Source organism: Mugil cephalus, chromosome 6, assembly GCF_022458985.1.
Source record: "Mugil cephalus isolate CIBA_MC_2020 chromosome 6, CIBA_Mcephalus_1.1, whole genome shotgun sequence".
NCBI classification, from domain to species: Eukaryota; Metazoa; Chordata; class Actinopteri; order Mugiliformes; family Mugilidae; genus Mugil; species Mugil cephalus.
In genome coordinates this window covers 14,220,732-14,242,807 of record NC_061775.1, presented here as the reverse complement: position 1 = coordinate 14,242,807, position 22,076 = coordinate 14,220,732, and the positions used below count along the sequence as shown (strand labels likewise).

The following is a 22,076-nucleotide window of genomic DNA, read 5'->3' as shown; positions in this document are numbered from 1 at the left end:
TAACTCCACATGTCCACGCTGCACCTAAAAGGCTGACTTTTTGAAGTAGAACACAGCAATCAAAGTGAGATGATTGTTTCATTAAATGCTCACATCTGACTGAGTTAGTCCCAAGAAGGCTGAAGCTACTTGATTCTTGTTTGCATCTTCTTTCTACTAGGGCTGCTTTGCTCATCAAAACTGAAAGAATTCCACAGCACTGGGGAAAAAAGTAGTATTCTGTAATATTTTCTGATTAGTAATGCTGCACTGCATAATTTGTGCATGACTGTTTATACAGTTCAAAGTTTCTCATTTGTCACGGGCCTTTTCTTCTGCCATAAAACTATAAAAATATGTGGAAAGCTGTATCCACAGGAACGGAGACAATTTCTAAATGTGATATGGTGAACAAACGACTAAACTAGTTACTGTACTTAAACAGCCAACACATAAGGAGTGACACCTTTGTCTGTTCGCCTTGTCTGAAAGGCAAATTTTCTGCTAAATGCACCAATTTAGTCCCTATTTTAATTCCTTATGTAATTGAATATACAGTAGAGAAAACTGAGTTTTCCTGCTCTTGTAGCTTTTATTGCAATGCATTCATGTATCAGGATGCCTTGCACTCAACCAACCTGCCCAGCTTCTGGGTTTAGAGTTTTAAACGAGCCAGCTCTCTATCCAAAAAGCTATTAACATACTATTTAATGTATTTAAGAAGCCACACAATAAAGCATGTCACATCGTTTTGTATGACCACCATTTAGCTTTACAAGACATAAATAATGTTAATCAATGTACTTCTGCTATCTCGGTCCTGCCCTTATGGTTGTCTTTTCCAATTTAGCTTTGGAATCATAAAGAAGGTCTCCAGCAAAATTCTTGTCCAGACACACAAGCTGCGCTGAGGCTGACCTCAGTGAAGGTATATCCAAGGAACAAAACAAAGCAAAACTGCCTCTGTTGGATCTAGAGAGCAAGTCACACTGCATGAAAAGGCCTGTATTCGGACCTGGTTGCAGTATTCAGATACATCCCTGGACTCCATGGGAGTCAGTTGACATGGAGAATAATCCTCTGGTTGCTTGTAGGGTGTATTAGCATCTCACGCCTTGGGCATCATTGTTGCACTGGATTGGTGGTTTTCCCTACACTGGTCTCACCGCTGCTGGCTATTGGCAGTTGGCAGTTCAGTTTCTCGATGGTCCCTGTCAACTTCAGCCGTTTTCTAATGCAGCTGCAGCCTCAGCTTGTCTCTGCAAGATTGTTTCCTACTCTCTCCACTATAGAGAGAAAATATAATAAATAACTCTCTAGCTGCCAAATAAATTATGCACACTTTGGTGTTTATAGCATAGTTAATTTGCAACAAGCTGTGCATTTTGAGAGTTAGCTTCAAATCTACAACTACAAGCTGTTTCAGCTTTAACTTCTAGTTTGCTCTGAGTCACAGAGAACAACAACAACAAAAACTCCTCTGTCCACACTATAATTTGGATGAATAGAGATAAGGTTGAAAGTCAGCAAGGTGGCACATTTAATTAATGGAGAGTGTGGAACACATCGACAGCCTTGTCCTGTCGCATAAGGTCAAACAATACCAATACGCCCCTAATAAAGGTGGGTCTGAAGTCTGAAGTGTCCGAGTAGAGAGCAGCTTCTGGTTAGCCAAGAGTGAATCTATGTAAACGATCAGGAAGTCACTCAAAAATGAGGAAATGTATGTGTAAATGAAAACTGGCCTCTTGGCTAATTCTGGCACATTTATGATTTATTGTATTATTTATCATTTATTAATGTGAATTGTCCTTGACAAGTAAACCAATGAATAAAATAAAGAAATTTATAATACAGCTAAGCATGTTTTTGTTTTACAAATGTATGGTAGTATATACTTATTTTATATTTAAGCATATTTGTGCTTTATAGACTGATTGAATGATTGCATGAATTAGATACATAATGCATCCCCTGTGCCGTCCATTTCACATCTCTTAAAAATCAGCTGTGGGCAGAACTAATAAATATCTTTTCTCCAATAGAACCACCTTTAAATAGTGAACAATTATTTTACTGATGTACATTGTTATTTGTGTTTGACACAAGGTTGCCTTCAGGTACCTTGTTTTGTACCACAACAGAATCTCATCCGACACCTTTATCGACTCTCTAGGGCAACATGCTCAAATGTTTCCATGTAGCCACTTTAGCACTGTGTTAAGAACCCTTTTGTGCCCCGGCACCACCAACCAGTGTTTTGTTAACAAATCAGAAAGGCCACATGAGTTATTACAGCTCTACAAAGTACTGCTGTACCAAAAAAATCCTTTGTTTATCTTCTTGTCTAGTCTCACCTCGAATATAATTGTCCATTTGGTGGCAGTTGTATCTCTATGGCACACTCACTCTCTATCGCTCTATTCATCATCTCAAGTGTGTCTGGGTTGCCCCAGGTACGTTCCCCAACTCCCAATATTTAGAAGCAGGTCTCAGCTTGTCATTAATCATGTTTGCACAACGGCTATAATACTTGCTACTTATCTTACTTTGCTAGGACCTGTCTTCCGAACCACGATGCTGCAGCACTGATAGTTTTGGAATGGGTGCTTGGGAACCAATTATAATACAACTAGATACTCCTTTTGTGGAGGATTTACACTGGGCGGTAGTGGATGGGGGTGTAACAGAGGGTACATGGATGGAAGGGGTAGAAGAGGTAGAGAAAAGAGAGTAGAAAGAGAGAAACAATGGGCGCTTAGGTGGCTAGAAGAATACAAAACAAATGGAGAGGACCTTGTGCTTTAATTGGGCCTAGTTCCAGAGATGTATGTGTGCCTAGTCTCCAGTCAGAGTGTGGGTGGCTTGTGGCTGGTTCCTCCATTTGAAAACAAATGGTCACCAGTGGACAGCACATTGTTAGACTGAAAAAGGACCTCAGCGGCAAATGCTTCATTGTGTTGTGATTTAAACCCCTGTGAACTCTGTGCGGAGACATACGTTGTTTATAGTACCTGCTGCTGCCATGTGTCCCATGTAGTATAATTCTATACTGCATTGCCTTATAAGTATAATATACAATATACACATTATCAGTGTCATGGCAAGAATAACAGGGCAGTATGTGGCACCCTGGGTCAGCTGTGTCCTTTGATTCATGAAACCACAAGTCCCAACTCCTTAAGTAGAACATTGCATCAACAGCAGGCTGTCTAGCAGTGTCTTAGAGGAGTATCTGTAAACCACTACCTAGGAACAGAAATATCACGACGTTAAGACATACCAGTGTGTCACTGTGGATAATGGCAAAAAAAAAGGGCAGAAGAGTTTACTTTATATAGGAGACAAACGGGAGAGAGGTCAATACCACAGACTCAAACCTTCAGTGTAACATGTTCAGTGCTACTCTGGGGGTGTTTTTACCACACTGGGGTTGGACACTTGCACCACATAAGCTCCACCCTGACCAAGCAGCAATCCATTCTATGGAGACAACCTACACTCTCTGATTTGTATCTGGATTTCCAGTCTCTTAAGGTCAGATCTATTGATCCCAAATTGTGTGTACCAATTGCAATCTAGAATTTTGCGTGTGGGCTAGAACTGCGGTTTGTGGGTGATTTACTAAGAGTGATTGCGTGAATGACAGCGGGTGCAAACAGCCCTGTGTTAATGAGGTTTTTGCGAAGAATGTGCTTCATGGGGTAACGTTAAGTTGCAAAATGAAGATGAGTGAATTCCTCCTCTACAATAACAGCAGCCATGTGTGTGCAATATGTTTATGTGACTTTAGTCCAAAGTCCAAGTCTATTACGCATAGGACAAACTGTTTGCACATCCTTTTGGGACGTGTTAAATACAGATGCAATTTCTATGAGCAAAATTGCTTCCAGGTTTGATAAATTGCTTTGCGTGTGCTTAATTAATATATTTGCATTTTCTCCTCCCAGCACACGTAAAAATTGCATGGAAACGCCCCATATTGGATATCCACTGAGGCAAATGTGCCAAGTGGATGCTGACGCGCTATTTTGCATCTTTGAAAGACGCAACCCTTGGTGCGTGCTGTTAGTAAGTCAGTTTGTACATTATTACCTTAGTGTTTTCTGAATTCTTCTTTACTTGGTCTTGGTGTGTTCGTCTGATTTGATTTCCTCTGATACCTCCCTATCTCTACCACACTCACCTGTCTCTAGCTTATTGACATGAATGCAGTCCAGTAGGCTAATAGTCTTTTTTTGTTTTGTTAGGAATAAACAGTGGGGTTTGTAATCTTGTCAAGTGAGTCTAGTCTGATAACAATGCAATCCCTTGAAACATGTTGAAAGTTCAATTAGATTGTATCACTAATTGTGCTCCATGTTCGGCTCAGCTCATAGTAACTTGATATATGCATGTACAAGCAGTGGATGAGCAAATATTTAACAAATGATGTATGCGGTAAGTGTAATTTTTCCACAAGTACAAGCTAAGCAGGTCATGAAAAACAAAACACATCAAACCCTGGTGCAGTAATATAAAATATGTCCTGTTAGGATGGGAATATTATTACCTCCCATAGTTGAATAAACATGATAAGAAGCCTTTTCATGTGCCCGTACTATAGCATACATGGTTTTCTTACAGACCTTAAGGATCATAATGACTATGCTACAGTCAAGATCTTATGGCCTTTACAGTGCCTCTGTACCGTATGTCACAGTCTATCTAATCCTTCATTGAAAGAAATGTAATGCAAAGACAGAAAACATGCCTTTAGGTGAGTTGGAGGTTGAACATGGGCGTCCAAATGGGCGAACAAAAGGAAAATGTTCTAATTAATGTCACATACTGACATTCATAAATGGGTGCCTTCTCAGTGACGATACTCAATGTAAACATCCTCCAGGGCACCCACATGTCAGGAAGCATGATTCCATAATGAGTGCCCTTTCAGTAAACAAGACCCATGGTGACATGCCCTATAGGGTCCATGTATAGAAGAAAAAGCTTGGAAGCTTCAAGTGAAGAACAAGATATATGGTGAAAAAATGCTTTTGGATGATAGAATATAATGTATCCTCTGTGTCGGACCGCTTGTACTTAGGCCCGTGCAGCCTCAGCATTGATCCTGCTGAGGTTTGTAGTGCAGCAGGAATCATTGCAGAGCTTTTGTGCTTTTAAAAAGGAGCGCATGGCTTTATCAATTAAGAATGCTTCATTTGTTTTGCATTCAGTCTCAGTTGGAGCTGTTTAATAGAGGTCTGAGATGAGCAGGCTTTTCAGTGAAAAGTAAAACGATGAGCCAAGGATTAGTGGTTTGTTTTGTTTTTGGTTTGTTTGGCTTCATCCATGAAGTGTCTCTCTGGAAAATTGGAGATCTGGTACCCCTCTTCTTTAGTTACACCAGAGCTTTTGACTGCTTGCACAGTGGTCAACATCCACAAACGGGGCGGCTATGGCTCAGTAGGTAGAGTGGGTTGTCCATGAACCGAAGGGTTAGTGTCCTTGAGCAAGACACTGAACCCCCTGTTGCTCCCAGTGCAACTGGCGCTGGTGTGTGAATGGGTGGATGTGTCTTTGACTGTAAAAGCGCTTTGAGTACCTTTGAGTAGGTAGAAAAGCGCTATATAAGAGCAAGACCATTTACAACATAGAGATATTCCACATCCAGTGAAAACCACGTCTCCAGAGTCCAAAAAACGCAGGTCGAGATGATTATTCAAAATGGTCCTTAAAGAAAATAATACATGTTTCCTCTAAATGGTGAAATGTACTGGAATAAAGTAACTTATTTACCAGAAACAAAAACATTTACACCAGTATGTGCGCACACCAGTCTCAAACCTTATGACTCTCATCTCACATAAAGGCTATTTTGTTCCAAAACAATAACCATGCATAATTTAAATCATCCACTCGATGTTTCTTAAATGCCATAGATCTATGCCACAATGTTGGATTTTAATTGAAATTTGCATTCCCTCTTGGAGCATGCGCCTACTGGAAAAATAACCGCCGATATTTAATTGAATTACGATAGCATGACATCTTTTCAAACAAAAAGAAAGCGGTGACAATAGGCCAGCTTCCCAGTCGCACTGTAAATGGTGAATATGAACATCATCCACATTAGGGGATATGCAAGGATTTCTAATTTATATCCTTAATTTATGTGTATCCTCCCGTAAAGCCGAAAAAAAAAGAAAAGAAGAAAAAAAAAAAGAGGAAGCTCACGATAAATCACCAGAATGAGTCTGTGACTTTATGGCCATCCAAGCTGGTTCGACAGCACACTTGGCATAATATTTGAAATAGTACGCTGTTGGCAATATGTTTGAATTACCATAGTTCTTGTACTGTCAGGAAAGGCATTGTGTGACTGCGCCAGGCTCCATGAATCTGCATAATCACAAGGAGAAGCTGCTCGGCCTCAGAAGGCATTTATGCCACTGCAGCGTGGCCCTTCCATCACGGTTTCATATCACAGCGACAGAACATAAGTAGGGGAACGCATATGAAAATGTGTGTTAGGTGAAGAATGAGCACTGTCATTACTTGCGGCTGTGACATTTGTCAGCTGCTGTGATGCGATGCATTTGTCCAGCGGTTGCTTAGCTCGCCTGTTCTGCAGTGGCTCCGTAATCCTTCCATAAGTAAAATGTGGAAGGAGTTGCAGTGAAATAACCAGGCCTTTTACTTTAGACAGATTTATGTTAGCTAATAGATTGCCCCCGAAATTAATTAAAGGCGATCATGGCCTAATTTGTGTATAACCTATGGCCTTGGAACATATAATTGCTGTTAGCTAAGATTAATCAATGCCTATTCCCTAAGTGCACTGTTTCTCTTGGAAATCCTCTGGAAGGTTGACGTCTAAGCCACTCAGCAATCGCTTGATCAATTGCTCTTGGAGAAATGTATTACAGTATGACATGGGAAATTCATGAATGGATACACGCTTCCTTGTCCGTCATCACATATCGACCATTAACATGTTAAGTTAATGTAACATTAACTCATAGTCGTGGATTAAAATAGTAGCATCTTTATCTTGAGCCAGGCTACAAGGCTACATATATATACACACACATATATAACAGGACAGGGAAATTACTCTTTGAATAGCGACGTGTAGGTAAAACTGACACAGATGTGCAGGTTGCTGTAATTAAATCTACATAAACCAGAGTTCTAAACTGTTGTACTTTGTTCACATTTGTCACAAATTTTCGCCGCTAATGGTAATACCCCTTATATCTGACATCAGTGGCCGTCAAAGTCAGTCACTGACGCCGGGAAGAAAACAAAGCAATGTCTACGCATGGTCCATGGGAACACTTGCCAACTTGGACAGATAAAAGGATTTATGTCACAGAGACCAATGCGTGATGCTCACGGATCCTTTTGCGCCCGCAGGAACATGGAATCCATGAGGTGGCCTTGACATGATCAACTTCTTCCACGGCGCCCTGCTGACACGTACAATATAAAATCATAAAAATATTCACAGAATTATGTGAAAGTGTCAATTATTGACTAAATAATGTATTTATTTCGTTAGTTTGAGACTAGTTTTAGACTTCAAGCTCTCAGCACCTTCGTCTCTCTTTCTCCTGTCCTTTATCTCTTTGTCATTCATTCCTGAATTGCCTTTTAGTCTCAACAGCCGCAAATGGATTTTCCAAAGACCACGGTCTGGAACAGAATTATTATAATCAACACACTAACACACACAATGCAAATTTGTTTTTTGTCATTTACCACTTTGTTGATGCGGTGCATCGCATTTGGATTTCAGTACTCGGCCAACCTCTGCTTCTTTGATGGTGCGGCTGTGACTCAGTAGAAAGAGTGGGTAGGGAGAGGGGGTTGCAGTTCAATCCGCGTTACATGGACCGCACACTGAAGTGCCCTTGAGCAAGACACTAAACCCTGTGTTGCCACCAGTACTTGACACTGATGTGTGAATGTGTGAGTGTGAACAAATGGGTACATGTGTCATAGTGTGACTGTGAAGCACTTTGAGCACCAATAGGCAGAAAACTGTTTTATGAATACAAGGCTATTTACCGAAATTTTACAGCTTTTTCTTTTCCTGAAACCCTGAAATAGTCTTTCAGTAAAAGCAGATGTTAACACATTTGAATCAGGTGGTTTATGGGAAGGTTTTAACGTTTTATGAGTCTCCTGTTAGAGCCAGGACATACAAAATATGTGCACAGCATCCTTGAATATAAGTCCTGGGTGCTTACTCTATTTGCTAAAACTCTAAAGTTCATTCAAATTGGAAACAAAAAAAAAGATATCTTCATTTTGTGCTGGTGCGCTAGTCAAATTAACTAAAGGACAGGCTACAATTACATTGATTGCAAGACTGAATAAAACGATCAGCAAAACAATCTGTGGACAAACTATTGTCTGCTCCACTGACAGCTGGTGACAAAATAACAGTCACAGCTGAAGGAAAACAACAAACCAGTGACTCGACTTTACCACTGAATGACCCTCCTGGATCTCACCCAAATAGCTTGTCAATCACTCCGCACCAGACGTGTCAATCAAACCAGTCACGCTCTCTCTGTGAGCGCTAATATCTGCCCCATTATGGATTTATTTTCAAAATGATTACCAGCACAATGATCAGAAGGAGGGAATTAGCTCGCCCTGTGATCGATTGGCGACCTGCCCCACCCTTGAGACCCTCCAGAGGACAAGTGGTTACAGATAATGATGGATGAGAATTAAATAATGACATTATAATGACCAGTCTCCAGTTTTGTTCTTTTTCGAGATGCAGCTCATGGGCTGCAACATCAAGTTGACAATGGGCATCAGAGTTGGATGGGTTTGTTGGTTTCTGGAGTGATCTTGTCTTGACCTGTGGGCATCCATGGCTTCGCATTTATATTGTATGTTTATTAAGTATCAACATTGACTGCAACACAGCCCTACTCAAGCCACAATAGCTTAAAGGTACTCGCTCGAGAAGGTCATCTAGTTTCAAGCCTTTCACGGCAAGTCCAGTAAGCCATTCTGTGTAGCACATGTGGTTTTGTGGACTGAGCTGTATTGAGTGGGAAGCCGAGATCTCAAAATGATTTCACTCTCTCCTTATCATAGCAGACAAAGAAATTAAATATTGATTCCCGGTGTGGCACCGCAGACTAAAATTATCCATTCTCTCTGCTCTGTCTCACTCTATCCCTCCATGTTCACTCACTTATTCTGTCTTTCCTCTGGTTGCTTTTTCCCTTTTTTATATCTTTCTTTTGTATTATTCCCCCTCTAAAGGACTCTCCTTTTCATTCTAACTGTCTCTGTTTCCTTTTCCCCCCTTCAACACTCTTTTTAATGCACTGTGACTTGTTGTAAGAGGGGAAAAGGAGAGAAGAGGTACATGGCTTGAGTTTAAATCTTTGCTTCAGCTGATGGAACGATAGTCTGTCTCTATATTTAATCCTACCTTGTGACTAAAGGTGAGGCGTTTCGTCTCTGTTTATACAGTTATTGGAAATCAAAAGCTTCACAGACCATAAAGCGTCGAGTAAATGTCATAACCTCTGATCACATTGGATTCTGTCAAAAGCAGCTATATATTTTCTAAAAATCTTAGTTTGGTGAAGGTTGTTATCCAGCACAGCAATCTAAAATATTTTCTTTGATACAGAGAATATAAGATGGCATCAAAACAGATATATCTATATATCTACAGATATACACTGAACACCTGAGGTGTTGTTAAACCTGCTCTTTTTCTGCAGTGTAAAGCCCTATTCAGACAGGGTTAGTTTTACGTGTGATTCAGATATTACTCACCACGTCTTGTTTCATGTAGCGAAACGTCTTGTTTGATTTGCACAGGATAAACTAACTTTGAGTTTTACTCCAATTCACGTTCCGTTGTTGTGGCTCTGCTACTTTCCACAGTTTTAATTACTTTACAAATTATAATGGATGATAAAAATCTATTTTTGATACCGTTTATCCTGGGGAAAAAATTACCAACGACCTGTCAGTATTTAAATCAGACCCACCTTTGCCGATGAACATTAATGATTGATAATGGTGGTGTTAATGGTTTCATATGTATGAACGGGTGAATAGTTCAGCGACATCTCGACTTTGCGCTCTAACATCTGTCCAGACTTTGAATTATAGCACATCCTTTATAATTCTTAGAAGACAAGGGGCCGAAAAAAGTTGCAAATCAAACGAAAAGTCACGAAAAAGTAAAACTCACCCGTAAATTACAGAGATGTTGGTTTGCACTGGATTAGTTTTATCAGAGGACCTCTGTTTTATGAGAATTATGGTAGATCGCTGTAATTTTTACTTTACAAATCACGGACATGGACAATTCACACGGGATTAAGATCACAGAGATGATTATTAGATATTACCAGAGGTCCCCAGGTAAAACTAATCCTGTGCGATTAGGGCTAGTTGTGCTAAATCATTCCCAAAATACACTCTTCATGAAACCCTAAACTTTTTAGATAGTGAGTCTTCAGGATTTAGTAGTACAAATTAATGTATTTATTGATTTATTTTCAGCCATTTGGTCACAGAGGTAGCGGACTACCTCCCAGCCACATCCTCTTCTTCTGCCCCAGTGCTCCATTAGCATTCTCAGTCCAGCTGCAATATAGATACTTCTCACTGTATGAGACTCAGGTGTTTGCACAGGAGAAAGTCTTGCCACTAAATAATAAAAACTGTATGACTGTTTTTAGTATCTAAAAAATACGGAACTTGCAAATCAGTAGGATATTTAAAGTTTCCTCTTCGTTGTGATAGCTGTAGCTTACTGGTGTCTAACATGAATTCCAGTTTGAAAGGGCAGCTAGTGGATGTGACAGAACTGACCTGGACTCATCCCATTGAATTTCACGATGTATATCAGTGTCAGGATTGGTGTGACGTAACTTTCGTCAACCAGTTGGACTGTCCGCTCATCCAGGGCACTGACTGCACATTTTGAAGGTGTTTTCCCTTTCCACTATTCCACATCATTGACCTTGGTAAAGAGATTAGGCATTTAAGATTTTATTTTTTACCTTCTTAATTTGTCCAGGCAAACACAGTAAACAAAACACTTACATTTTTGCCCTGAAGAGGTTGCCTTCTTCCTGGGTTGGGGTCGAACTGAAAGTTGCCAGTGATATCATTCATTCATTTTCACATGATATGTACTATTCACAGTAAGCTTGTAAACTACCAGATTTGTGGTTGTATACACTTTTTTAAAATAACCTTAGTCACGATCTTTCCCTAAACGCTATGCGTTTACTGCCTACACTTGCAATTCCTAGCAATGCATAAATATCATAAACATTTTCAAAATGTTTCAACTGAACTGTTTCTTTATAATCAAAATGGCAAAATGGTAGCCAACCACAAAGGGAATTAGGTTTTGCAGGTGCAAAGACATAACCTTTTGTGTATATACGACAGTAGCATAGGTTGAGATTACAAGTAATTAATGCTAGCATGCTAACACTTTTAGTCTTTTCCTAACCACTGTTCATTGTTTTATCTTTTTTCTTGTTAGTGGTCAGTCCATGCTTGTCCAATTGTATACGAGCTCACAAAGCGGATCGTTCGGTGGTGGTTGTGCCTTCACTAATCACACACATTCATGCATATCAAGTTCAAATGAAGTCCACACATTATCTTAGTTTGGCAGCAGTGTTCCAGAAAAACACACAACTGACAAACAACAAAGGTGATGCTACAGTTGCACAGTTACAGTTGAATTTTGTATTCCTGACAAGATGACAAGAAGTGACTCCAGCCTTCAGTGGGCGGACACTAGAAATCCAATTTCTTATGAAATGCGATGCAACAGCACTGCAAGCTAACCAAAATGACCATAAAGTTGAATTAAGGCCTCCTGCACACAGTCTGATAAACACTGATATTATAAGCTTAGCAGTGATTACAGATCTATTGAATTGGATTGGATTATAGTGTGCATAATGCTTGCTGTTATTGCGTTCACCTCTGTATGCATTCCGCATTAAAGGGCTGTGTTCACCCCCGTCTGCGGCTTTTAGCAGCACAAGTTTGAGCTGGAGTCACTGTGACTTCAGTGTGACTAAGATCTGACTCACAAAGCGTCTGACTTCTGACATAATTAGGTTATTGGAAAATTACTGCGAATCTGCTGTGGGCACATTATATGGTGTGTCAACATTATATAATAAAATAAACTAGAGTTTATATTTGAAATGCTCACTTACAAGGTCATCAGTGTTCGCAAAAAATGCACATGACACAAAGTATGATTTGAAGGGGGTGGGGGGGGGCTTTTCTTTTGTTGTGTTCACTTTAGGTTGGTTAATATTACAAACGCAATGACTGAAACTCATCTTTTATAGTTAGTCTTACGTTTTCTAAACTTTATTGAATCTCATTCCTAAGTACCCAATATTACTAAAAATTACACCAAATCCAAACTTTAAAAAAAAAAAAAAAACATAAAATTTAACTAGCAGAACTGTTACTAATTACCTGGTGTATTTTCATTTCAATTAAAAATTCTGAATTTTATTGGTTATTTAATACAGGGGTCTTCAACGTTTAAGTAGGGATCCCCTACCTACTATACTGTATGTGTTCTATATTAAACTCGGCCAAGTGCTATTTATAAATATATTTATATATATAGGTATGTATAAAAAATGCCTAATCAACCAAAGACTTTGCGACCCACTAGCGGTCGCTGACCCCCTGTTGAAGACCTATGATTTAATATATTACACCCGGCACTTCACTTGAATTTCACACTCATAAGTTGCTTAAAGAGAAAGGAAAGCTGAATACGTCAATCACCGTTATGACGAATCTGTCCCCTCCGTGTAAGTTCCTCACCATGAATCTCAATCAACATGGAAATTACACACACATGAACAAGCATTTGTTCCCACCCTGATCATTTCCATTTATCCGCTGGAAGTAGGTAATGAAATGGCCTTCATGAATACTGATGTTCATGCGGATGCTTTTTTTTTGTTTGTTGCCCTTCCAGTCTTTTCATGGGACTAAATGTAAAACTACTTTATTAAATACAAATGTTATTGCAACAGTGCAGTGACAGTAGTTGGGATGATTGGACGCCATCACTAATGAAAGACCTTGATAAAAGGAAGCTCAGAGGATGTGGGAGTTGAGATAAGCCTCCAGTTGACTGACTGCTGCATTCTGTGTCCTTCCATTACCCACTCTGGCCGCTGCAATTTCTGTAACAACAGCTGTGTTGTTCTTTCAATTAGGAATAACACCAGAAAGCAGCCAACCCAGGTTACGGGCGACATGGTGGTGGTGGAAAACTGTGACAAGAGCTTGAATTGGGCAATTACGTAGAATAACACCCTCACCTCAATCCAGATCTTCCCAGCTGTATACAGTATTTAGCACAATTTCTGCTTGTCCTTGACAACTGATTAGTTCCAGCCTTTAAACATTTTTTTTTTACGGAAATGGTGCTTTTATCAAATATTTAGTTTTCTTTTACTGCCTCTACATGAAGTAGAGATGCACAAAACAAATCACAGACACGAATGCGTATTCTCTTTGAGACGCCAAACACTGCAGATACATGTGAGACTTAATGGAGTTAAAAAGAAACACGAGTTGAGTTTAAAGTTGCGCTTTGGGTTACCTATAGTAAATCCTGTTTTATGACTGTATATTACTCAGACATCTGCAGCATTTGTTTCGTTGCATATCCAAATGAGTTTCCCTCATCCCTCGTTTCTCTTTTGCCTTTCCCTTCTCCTTTTTTAGAGGCAGTTGCTGAGTTGCATTCGTGGCGGAAACTGCCCTGGACCCAATGTCAGCTCGCTGCAGTTGCCTGGAGATGTGAATTTCTTTGCCAACCAACTGGCCGTGCCCACTATGGAGTTCGCCTTTGAGCAGACTAAAGCAGAAGAGGTACGCCCAACCCCCCACACCCACCTGTTTTCCTTCTACTCCTCCCAATTTGCCCTTTTTGGACAGCACTCCTGAATTATATGCGATGGTATATGGTCACTGCCAGGACACAACCATACCTTGTTTGTCTGTTTGTCACATTTGTCAGGGCATTTTGTGCACCACATGTCGAAGTCCTCCTTAATATTTTAGATAGTGTATGACATCTGTCCTTCGTCCACTTTAGGCACATTAGGACGTGAATTTGATAACAATCTGCGACAAGATGTGTCAATTTAGATACGAAGATCATTTTACAAAATCACTTCAACCCACTGCAACATGAGTTCAACTACACATCACAGAGCTTACAAATTATGCATGCCCCCATTTACTTCCATTAAAAATGCAGTATTGATGTTTGTTGCACTGCCTTGGGGTGGAAACAGAGATTTAGCCCCAGCTAAGTCGGCCCACTCAGATTTGGAACTTCTGGCTGGGACGGCAACTTTGAGCTTAATTAGTGCGAGAGATCTCCGTGGTGTTTATCTGCCCTTGAGGCATCTTTACAACCTGAAAATAATAGGTAGCGGAGAGTGAAACCCACAACACTGCCTTCAGTTAGAGGAGAGAAATAAAACGTGAACTTGGGAGGAAATGGTACGACACACAAATACGCTCGACTCTGTGGGGAAATGCCCCGTACGCATCGATTAGCATCAGCTCGACTACATTTACGCTGCGTAATGAAAGTTTCGGTGCTACTTATTTCGGCACTTCAGTGTTTGAGGAAGCTGAGCGGGAAATTGAGTAGACGCAAAGCGGGCTCTGTCTAGATTTCTTACCACCACTTGGAGAATATGCAACATGTCGAGGAGCTGGGTTTAACAAGCTTCTAGGACTCTAAGACTTTTCTGGCAGTTTGGAGATATTGACAGTGATGCAGTTCTAAAAAGTAGAAAGTAGTACAATTTCTGTGTGCGCAAATATAAATGTTGAAATTATGCTGGTTTTATAATAGTCTACATGAACAACAAAATAAAATAATATATAATGAAATCTACTAATTAGTTGACTTCAACCCAATGGGGAGTGCCTGTTGTCCACTAACTGAAGGGTTAGTGGTGCAATCCCTAGTACATGAGCCATATGCAAAAAAAAAATGTCCTTGAGCAAGTCACTGAACCCCAAGTGCCTGGAACTGTTGGTTGAAAAAGGTAGAAAAAAACTATATTAAAACAAGACCATTTACCATTTGCCTTATTTCAAACTGTGCAGCATTCAATGGACCATGTCTCCATGTATTGCACCATGTATCGGTTTTCGCCATCTCTCTCTTGCTCTAATTAGATAATTGCATTTTTTTTTGTGAGGGATTCGTTTCATACAAAGCGCAAAGGTGCTTTGTGCCACACGCAACCATTAGTTCATATCCATCTGCTGCGGCTGGGCAGGATAATGCGAACCTGCAGGACATCTCTCCGCTGAGAATGCGGAATGAATCTTCTCCTCAAATGACCAATTTCCATTTTCGCGGTGCAAATGCATGTCTTTAATAATGCACTGCCATGTGCAATTTTAAATGAATTCATGAATAAATAAGCCTATTATTTGCATGAATACGACTTGTTTTCCACAGCTTCGCGCTGAGCAGTTTGGGAATGAATCAATCTGGATATTATCTGAGAATTGGCGCGAGCTGGATTGATGAGACTGATATTTCTGTCAAAACTGTGCACTGAAAAGCTGTTTTTTTTCCTGTTATGAAGGGATTTACTTCACAAAAAAAGTCTAAAACTTTATCAGGCAGGTCCTATTTTTTAAGCCCTGTGAAATATTACTTAAATATTACTCTTCCTCTTGCTTTGGTAAGGATGCAATGAAAAGCAAATGTTGGCATACTCTGAATCTCATGTCATTTAATTTGTTAGTGAAAACTGAGAACAACAAAAGACCAACGATTACCAAGTGAACATATGCAACATTACAGTCAAAATCACATAGATATTTCCAGAAAAACGTAGTGATAGGAATAAATAAATGCATATTCTAAGACATTTTTATCTTATCGATATGTAAGTTAAGTAAATTAGAACAATCAGCAAGACAAAAAATGGCCTTGTGGCTAGCACAATGTAGATTGCATTGTGTAGTGCATTCCAGTAACGAACTACGTTAAATTACCGTATGTACCTGTAAACATGATTTTACTGTCACATAATGCATAAAATATGATATCATTAGAGGTGATTGCAATAAAGTAAACGTTCAGACTGAACATTGGCAATATAACTTATTGTATATTCCCACATGAACATTTCTTCAAAGTTTTCCTTGTGAAAAAATACAAAGTCAATCCATGAAAACAGCCATTTAGGAAATGGCTGCCAAAAGCCTGCTGCTGCAAAGCATGACTAAATCCACCAGGGGGCAGATGACAGGTTTTTCAGGGAAGACTTCGATTATGTGGGGGGTTACATAGATCTCCGAAACTCACGTATCTAACATTACACGTTTCGCATTATCAGGTAAATACATATATGTCATGTTCAACAAAATGTGTGTGTCTGTCTGACTGCACAGACAAGAGTAAAAAAAAGAAAGAAAAAAAAAGAAATACAGCTACTTCTGAGTCTAAAGGCAGCACCAGAAATGTATATCTGTGACAATTATTGGTTATCACTGCTGTTGTCCTTTACTGAGATGCTTAATAAAGCAGACTAGTGTGTTACCGTACATACATCTTGGCTGATGAGCTAAGCTGTAAGGAGAAAGGTCAAACGCCCAGTATTCGCCGAGCGAGTGCAACAAATGATCTTAATTTGTAACCGCCGTGCCACATCAAATTAACTGAATTTGCTTCCATTACAACACGTTCCACTTCTCTCGCGTTAACATTTTGTTTGCATGAAGCTATATTTTCCTAATGTGGAGACAGTTGCGTAACACTAATATCTGCGTCATTGTGCAGATGCTGTTTATTATGCCTCAACAAGTCCTCTTGGGTGAACTGCGTTGCCACGGCGGCTGTCTGAGCGCGGCTAGCACGCACAGACAGTTTTTCACGCACAGTCATATTTGAAAGGCAGCCTCTGACAAGCACCTGACAGCATAATCATTAAGTAAACCCCCTTTTGTCAGCTGCTATTGTTCTGCTCAGCTCGTTACAAATGGAACTCTGGATGTCAAAAACGCTGTCGGCTTGGAAAGCGCTTCACTCAAATTATGCTCAGTTATTTTTAACAATTGTGTACATCACGCTTTTACATTCCGTCAAGATGTGTGTTAGTCATATGTCATTTTTTTTCTTCCACGCACTGAACACAGATTGTTATCTGCACTTAGGCTTCCCCACCGCTAACATATTACTGCTCTTGTCATGGCCCTTATTTTGAGGAGGAGGGAGGAGAGCTGTGATACTGCCTGATTTTCAATTTCTCACCAACACGCTGCACTTAGAGCATATTAGTTTGGCAAAGGTGTAAGCTGAAATACTCATTAGAAGAGACATTAGACATCATTTGAGTATAGCACTCTCACTCCCTTTCCCTTCAAAAATCAACAAAACCCTGTACGCTGGTTCGCGGTGCCCTAAATAGATCCAGTTCACGGGCGTGAAGACGTAGCATTTTCACTTTAATATTTAGAGGCCAATATATTTGTTTCATTTTAAAATACACATATTTGTAGATTATTCCTATTTGCAGATTTGTGTTTGAAACGCCTTCACCACATTCACACATCTCTGTCCAGTCCTCCGATGTTACACTCATCTTTGAAAACATCGTTACTGCATTTATAATGAGCTTTAAAGACACCCATACATGTATGAATCCTTTTGAGGCCACTGGAAGTTAAATTTTTGGTTTGTTTGTGTTCACGAGGGTAATGTTAGTAACTCTTCTGACTCACTAAGAGTGACCAGAGGACCAAATAACAGGGACAAAATAACATAAAGTCTCTCTTTAGTATTTGATACCTGAGCCGGACAGGACTTCCCCGCTATCTGGACTTTATCTGGCAAAGGGCTACCTGCCATGCTGTGGTTTTTGCTGAGAACCAGTTCGTTGACCATCCAGGTTCCTCACTGTTGAAGTTGGCCTGCCCTCAGTGTTGCCCATATTAATGGACAGGTCAAGGACAGGTAAACAGGTGTTCATTCCCTGAAAGCAGCACAAGTATGACTTTTACCTGTCTCCACCTGAGTCGATCACAAAATGACGAGCGCAAATGCATTAAACCTGTTACTTTAAAATCGTACAGTGAAAATAACCACATAAACTAAATTACTTTAAAAACTGACATGTGCTTGTATTGGTTGCATTTTTTTTTTTTTCCCATTTATTAGGTCGTGGTGTTTTATCTACTCTTTCATTTCCCCCTATTTATGTGCTGTATTTTAGCTTATATGTAAATTCTTGTAGTGTAAGTTAAATATTAATAGCCTGATGATGCAACTTGATTAGACATTTTTTATTCTTTTTTTAAAAATTCTCCCCCATAATTTTCCAGCACGGCCACCCTACTGTTGCACATGTTATATGAAATAAATGAATATTTGGACCTGTGCTTTCTCTGAATATCTTAATATTGAATGCAAGATGATGGCCCCTACCATTTCCTAACCTTTTTGATGATAAGGACGGACGTTCTCAGACATTCTCTTGAAGGACTTTTGATGACTACTAGATATAATAACAGGAAGGAGAAAAAAAAAATCCACTTCCATTTGTATAAATAATTAGGGGTCACTGATCCGGTGCCGTTTGATGAAACTGTGACATCTTTGTTGCAAATTTCATGGAGAGATTAGAAGACGCTGCTCTTTGTTCACAGTTGATTGAAATTTGTCGATCATTGCTGATTATTTGCATTTTTACATGTATTTCCAACAAGTGTGAGTGCATAATATGCAAATGTAGGTTTTTGTGTATGAAAATGGCCCTCGAAGCACACAGTACTTATAAAAGGAACATCTATTCTGTAGTTTATTCTGTTTTAAGGTTGACCATCTCTTTTAAGAAAAAAAAAAAAGGGTTGTAAATATTACCTCCAGGACATGTGTGCCTCCTTCAAGGGCCTTTTTCATAGCCAAAAGCAGAAATTTACATTTGCGCCCAGATTTGTTTAAGCAATTAAGCGTACTCAGCATATGCATATGGTTACTACCTCATAAGCACCTTTCTGAGCAAATAGGCCGATTTCAGCAGCATTGTTCAAATACACCAAACAGACCTCTACATGTGATGTACTGTGTTTGTAATTTTATTCATTCATCCTCGTGCGCCGAGACTCACGGCGCTGGTAATATGTTGAGAAACCACCAGATGTTCTGTAGCAGTGCTACGGCGTTTCGTGACAGAAGTGCGGTTCGCTGAACATTCGTTTTCTCGTTTAACATCTGTTTTTGCCTCTCTCCGTGAGAGTTTTCTCCCGTGTGCAATCATTATTCTCCCCACGCCATCCCGTCTCTATTCACCTCCTGCAACATTTTGCAAAGTTTGTTTCGTGAAGTTTCCGTGCTTGTTTGCGAGGTGGCTTGTAAGTGTCGCGGAGATGTTCGTTTGTATCCGAGTGAGTGCCCACTAGGATTTGTGAGATGATTAGGATCTGCAGATCATACCACAGCAGCATACGCCCCCACCGTGAAGTTATGACATGACTGGACCGAACCAGGCCGGCGGCGGAGAGTGCGAGCACTGGGCGTTAATTGTGATATACTGAAAGGCTCCTTCAGTGTGTTTTTCTTCACCACTGTGTGCCCGAAATCTCGAAGTAAAATTCCATCCTGATCGTGCTACGCGTGGGAGTCATCTCTGACATGTGTCATCAGGCAGTTGCCTTGGCTTTGGGGACCCGCGAAAGAACTCAGACAGGCCACTGAGGTGTGAGAGGAATATCTGACGTCTCGTCTTCGCAGTTCCTTGGTTCAGGGTTACATTCAGGTTCAGGTGGGGAGAGACAAAAATGAATTGATTCGGAGGGATCTTCATCTCGACTTTGGCATGTACTCTCTTTAGACCTGAGGCCGTCGCTGGAACATTCTCTTCAGGCAAGCATAGTCCTTCAAAAAATGCAAGGAAAAGGGGCTGCGACGTCTTTCCGTTTGTCCTTCGAGCCACGTGTAACTTTGTTAATATATCCAAAACAGCAGTGCACTCTTAAAACATAACTGTGGCACCACAAATTGACTCGTGTAAGTAAATCTCTTCACGGTAACAGTCACGTTAAATTTACTTCTCAGGCACGGTTTAAGTTTTCCTAATGTAGATTTTAACTACCTTTTATCGCGTGACATACGAGTCTTTGAATGGATCCTTCCCCCTTCGACTCTGCCTCTGCACTCTGTAAAAAGGCAAACACTGTTCACCGGCGTCCACAAAATGTCCTTGTACAGACTCATTGCACCTAGGTTAGGATTTCGGTGTCTTGGTTTAAGTGCAAGGACCGTATTTAATTTAAGTCAGACGTCCTGCTGAGTCCTCATGAGAAGAGAGAGAGAGAAAAAAGGACATAATCCAAAATAGACCTATGTCCTGCTTTGTGACTCACAAAATAATCAGCAGAGTAGAAAGAGAGAGCCCCTTTAGAATCCGGTTCAGACAAACAGCAGTAAAACAAGCCCGTGGCCAATTAGGCCAATTAGACTATAATTTGAACTCTGTCTGACTCACGTTGCAAACTGTTCAGAACTAAGATGTCTGGTACAGACTTTTAGCTCAAATACTGACTTTATTACGCTGCATTTCTGCGGTTTTGATTTGACTGATCTTCATTACAGGATTATAGTCTCAGATGTCACAAAGGGAAAACATTTCATATCATCCACTAATTTACCTGCTTTTAATGTATGTTGCACCAATACCACCAGCTTATGTGAATATGTGAAATTCAAATCGAACGTACACCGATCAGGCAAAACGTTACGACCATCTTTTCTAAGACTGTGCTTCCAAAACAGTTGTGACTCATCAGAGAATGGAGGGTGTTCTGTGGTGTCTGGTAACACATTATTAGTGGGGGGCTTTTGGTCCTATGGTTAAGAGGAGGGGCCTCAGTGGATTAGGCTTGTCTTAAACTTTCTTTTATGTTTGTGCCTGTGTCAGACATCAAGGACATCGACATGAATGTCAGGTCCAAAGGTTTCCCAGTAGAACACTGTGTCGTGACAGAACAGTCAGTGTTATTTACGCCTGTCAGTAGTTTTAATGTTGTGGCTGATCCTTGGGAAAAAAACTCATTAGTTGTGTTACACCCTCCATTTCAATTAGATGTCTCGTGAAAATATAGCAACAATAATATTACCTGAATAAACACAGTGAAGTTCCATTAGAGACTACGCTTATGTGATAAATTGGTACTAGCATTTTTCTGTACCAGTTTGCATCTGGAGCTAAAGCACGTATGCATTTGTCTTTCCACTCTATGGAAGTAAGTAGCTCCAGTAACTTTAACCTAGTTTCACCTGTCACCTGTGGCAATAATTCAGCATTAAGGACTGTTTCCAGAAATGTTTGCCTTAGCCAGCATTACCCTAGTATTCTGTCGAACAAGTGTCAGTGAAGATACATATCACACATATGTCAATAAACAAGTCATTTAACGCATATTTGGGGAAACGCTTTGAACTTGGCAGCAATTTCATCATGCCAGCACTCCAGGAAAATATCGCTTGATTTATTATTGGGTCTTGCTGGGGAAATACCATTTTATTACACCAATTTTCAGTGGCATTTGGTCCACTAGAAATGGCATTTCTGTGCCTGCATGTCTCGGTTGTAAAACACAGTAAATGGAGTCTTGTTAAGTGCCAGTAGATACCTGTCAGTGCCTCCAACCATCTTGCAAGTCAGAAGCTGATGAGGAATGATAGAGGGATATTACATCTGCATTCAGCTCTCCCCTGCACAGCTGTTGGGCCAAAATGTCCCTTGGTGCTTCAAATGGTAATGATACCAGGGACCGGCTTTGCAAGCTAACACACCAACACGCAACAATGTCCGTGCACGTGTCCGGGTCTCCATCTGACATCTCTCACTATGAGTAATTCCGTCTACAACTTTGAAGAGGGTGTAATTGAAGGTGAGAGGACATATGAAGTCTGTGGGGGGGGTAAAGGACTTGGGGTGAGAGAGGAGCAGGAAGAAGGTTGAAAACTGAGAATATGATCCTGGGTTGTTAACATCAATAAATCACCACTA

General features: G+C 40.2%; 1 protein-coding gene across 1 annotated transcript in view; it reads left to right on the top strand.

Moving 5' to 3' along the window:
• LOC125009939 (inactive N-acetylated-alpha-linked acidic dipeptidase-like protein 2) overlaps positions 1 to 22,076 on the top strand; it is a 284,469-nt gene that overhangs the window by 150,357 nt on the left and 112,036 nt on the right. The window contains exon 11 of the mRNA XM_047588201.1: positions 13,750 to 13,896. Coding sequence (XP_047444157.1) covers positions 13,750 to 13,896 — 147 coding nt within the window. The remainder of the gene's footprint in view (positions 1 to 13,749; positions 13,897 to 22,076) is intronic.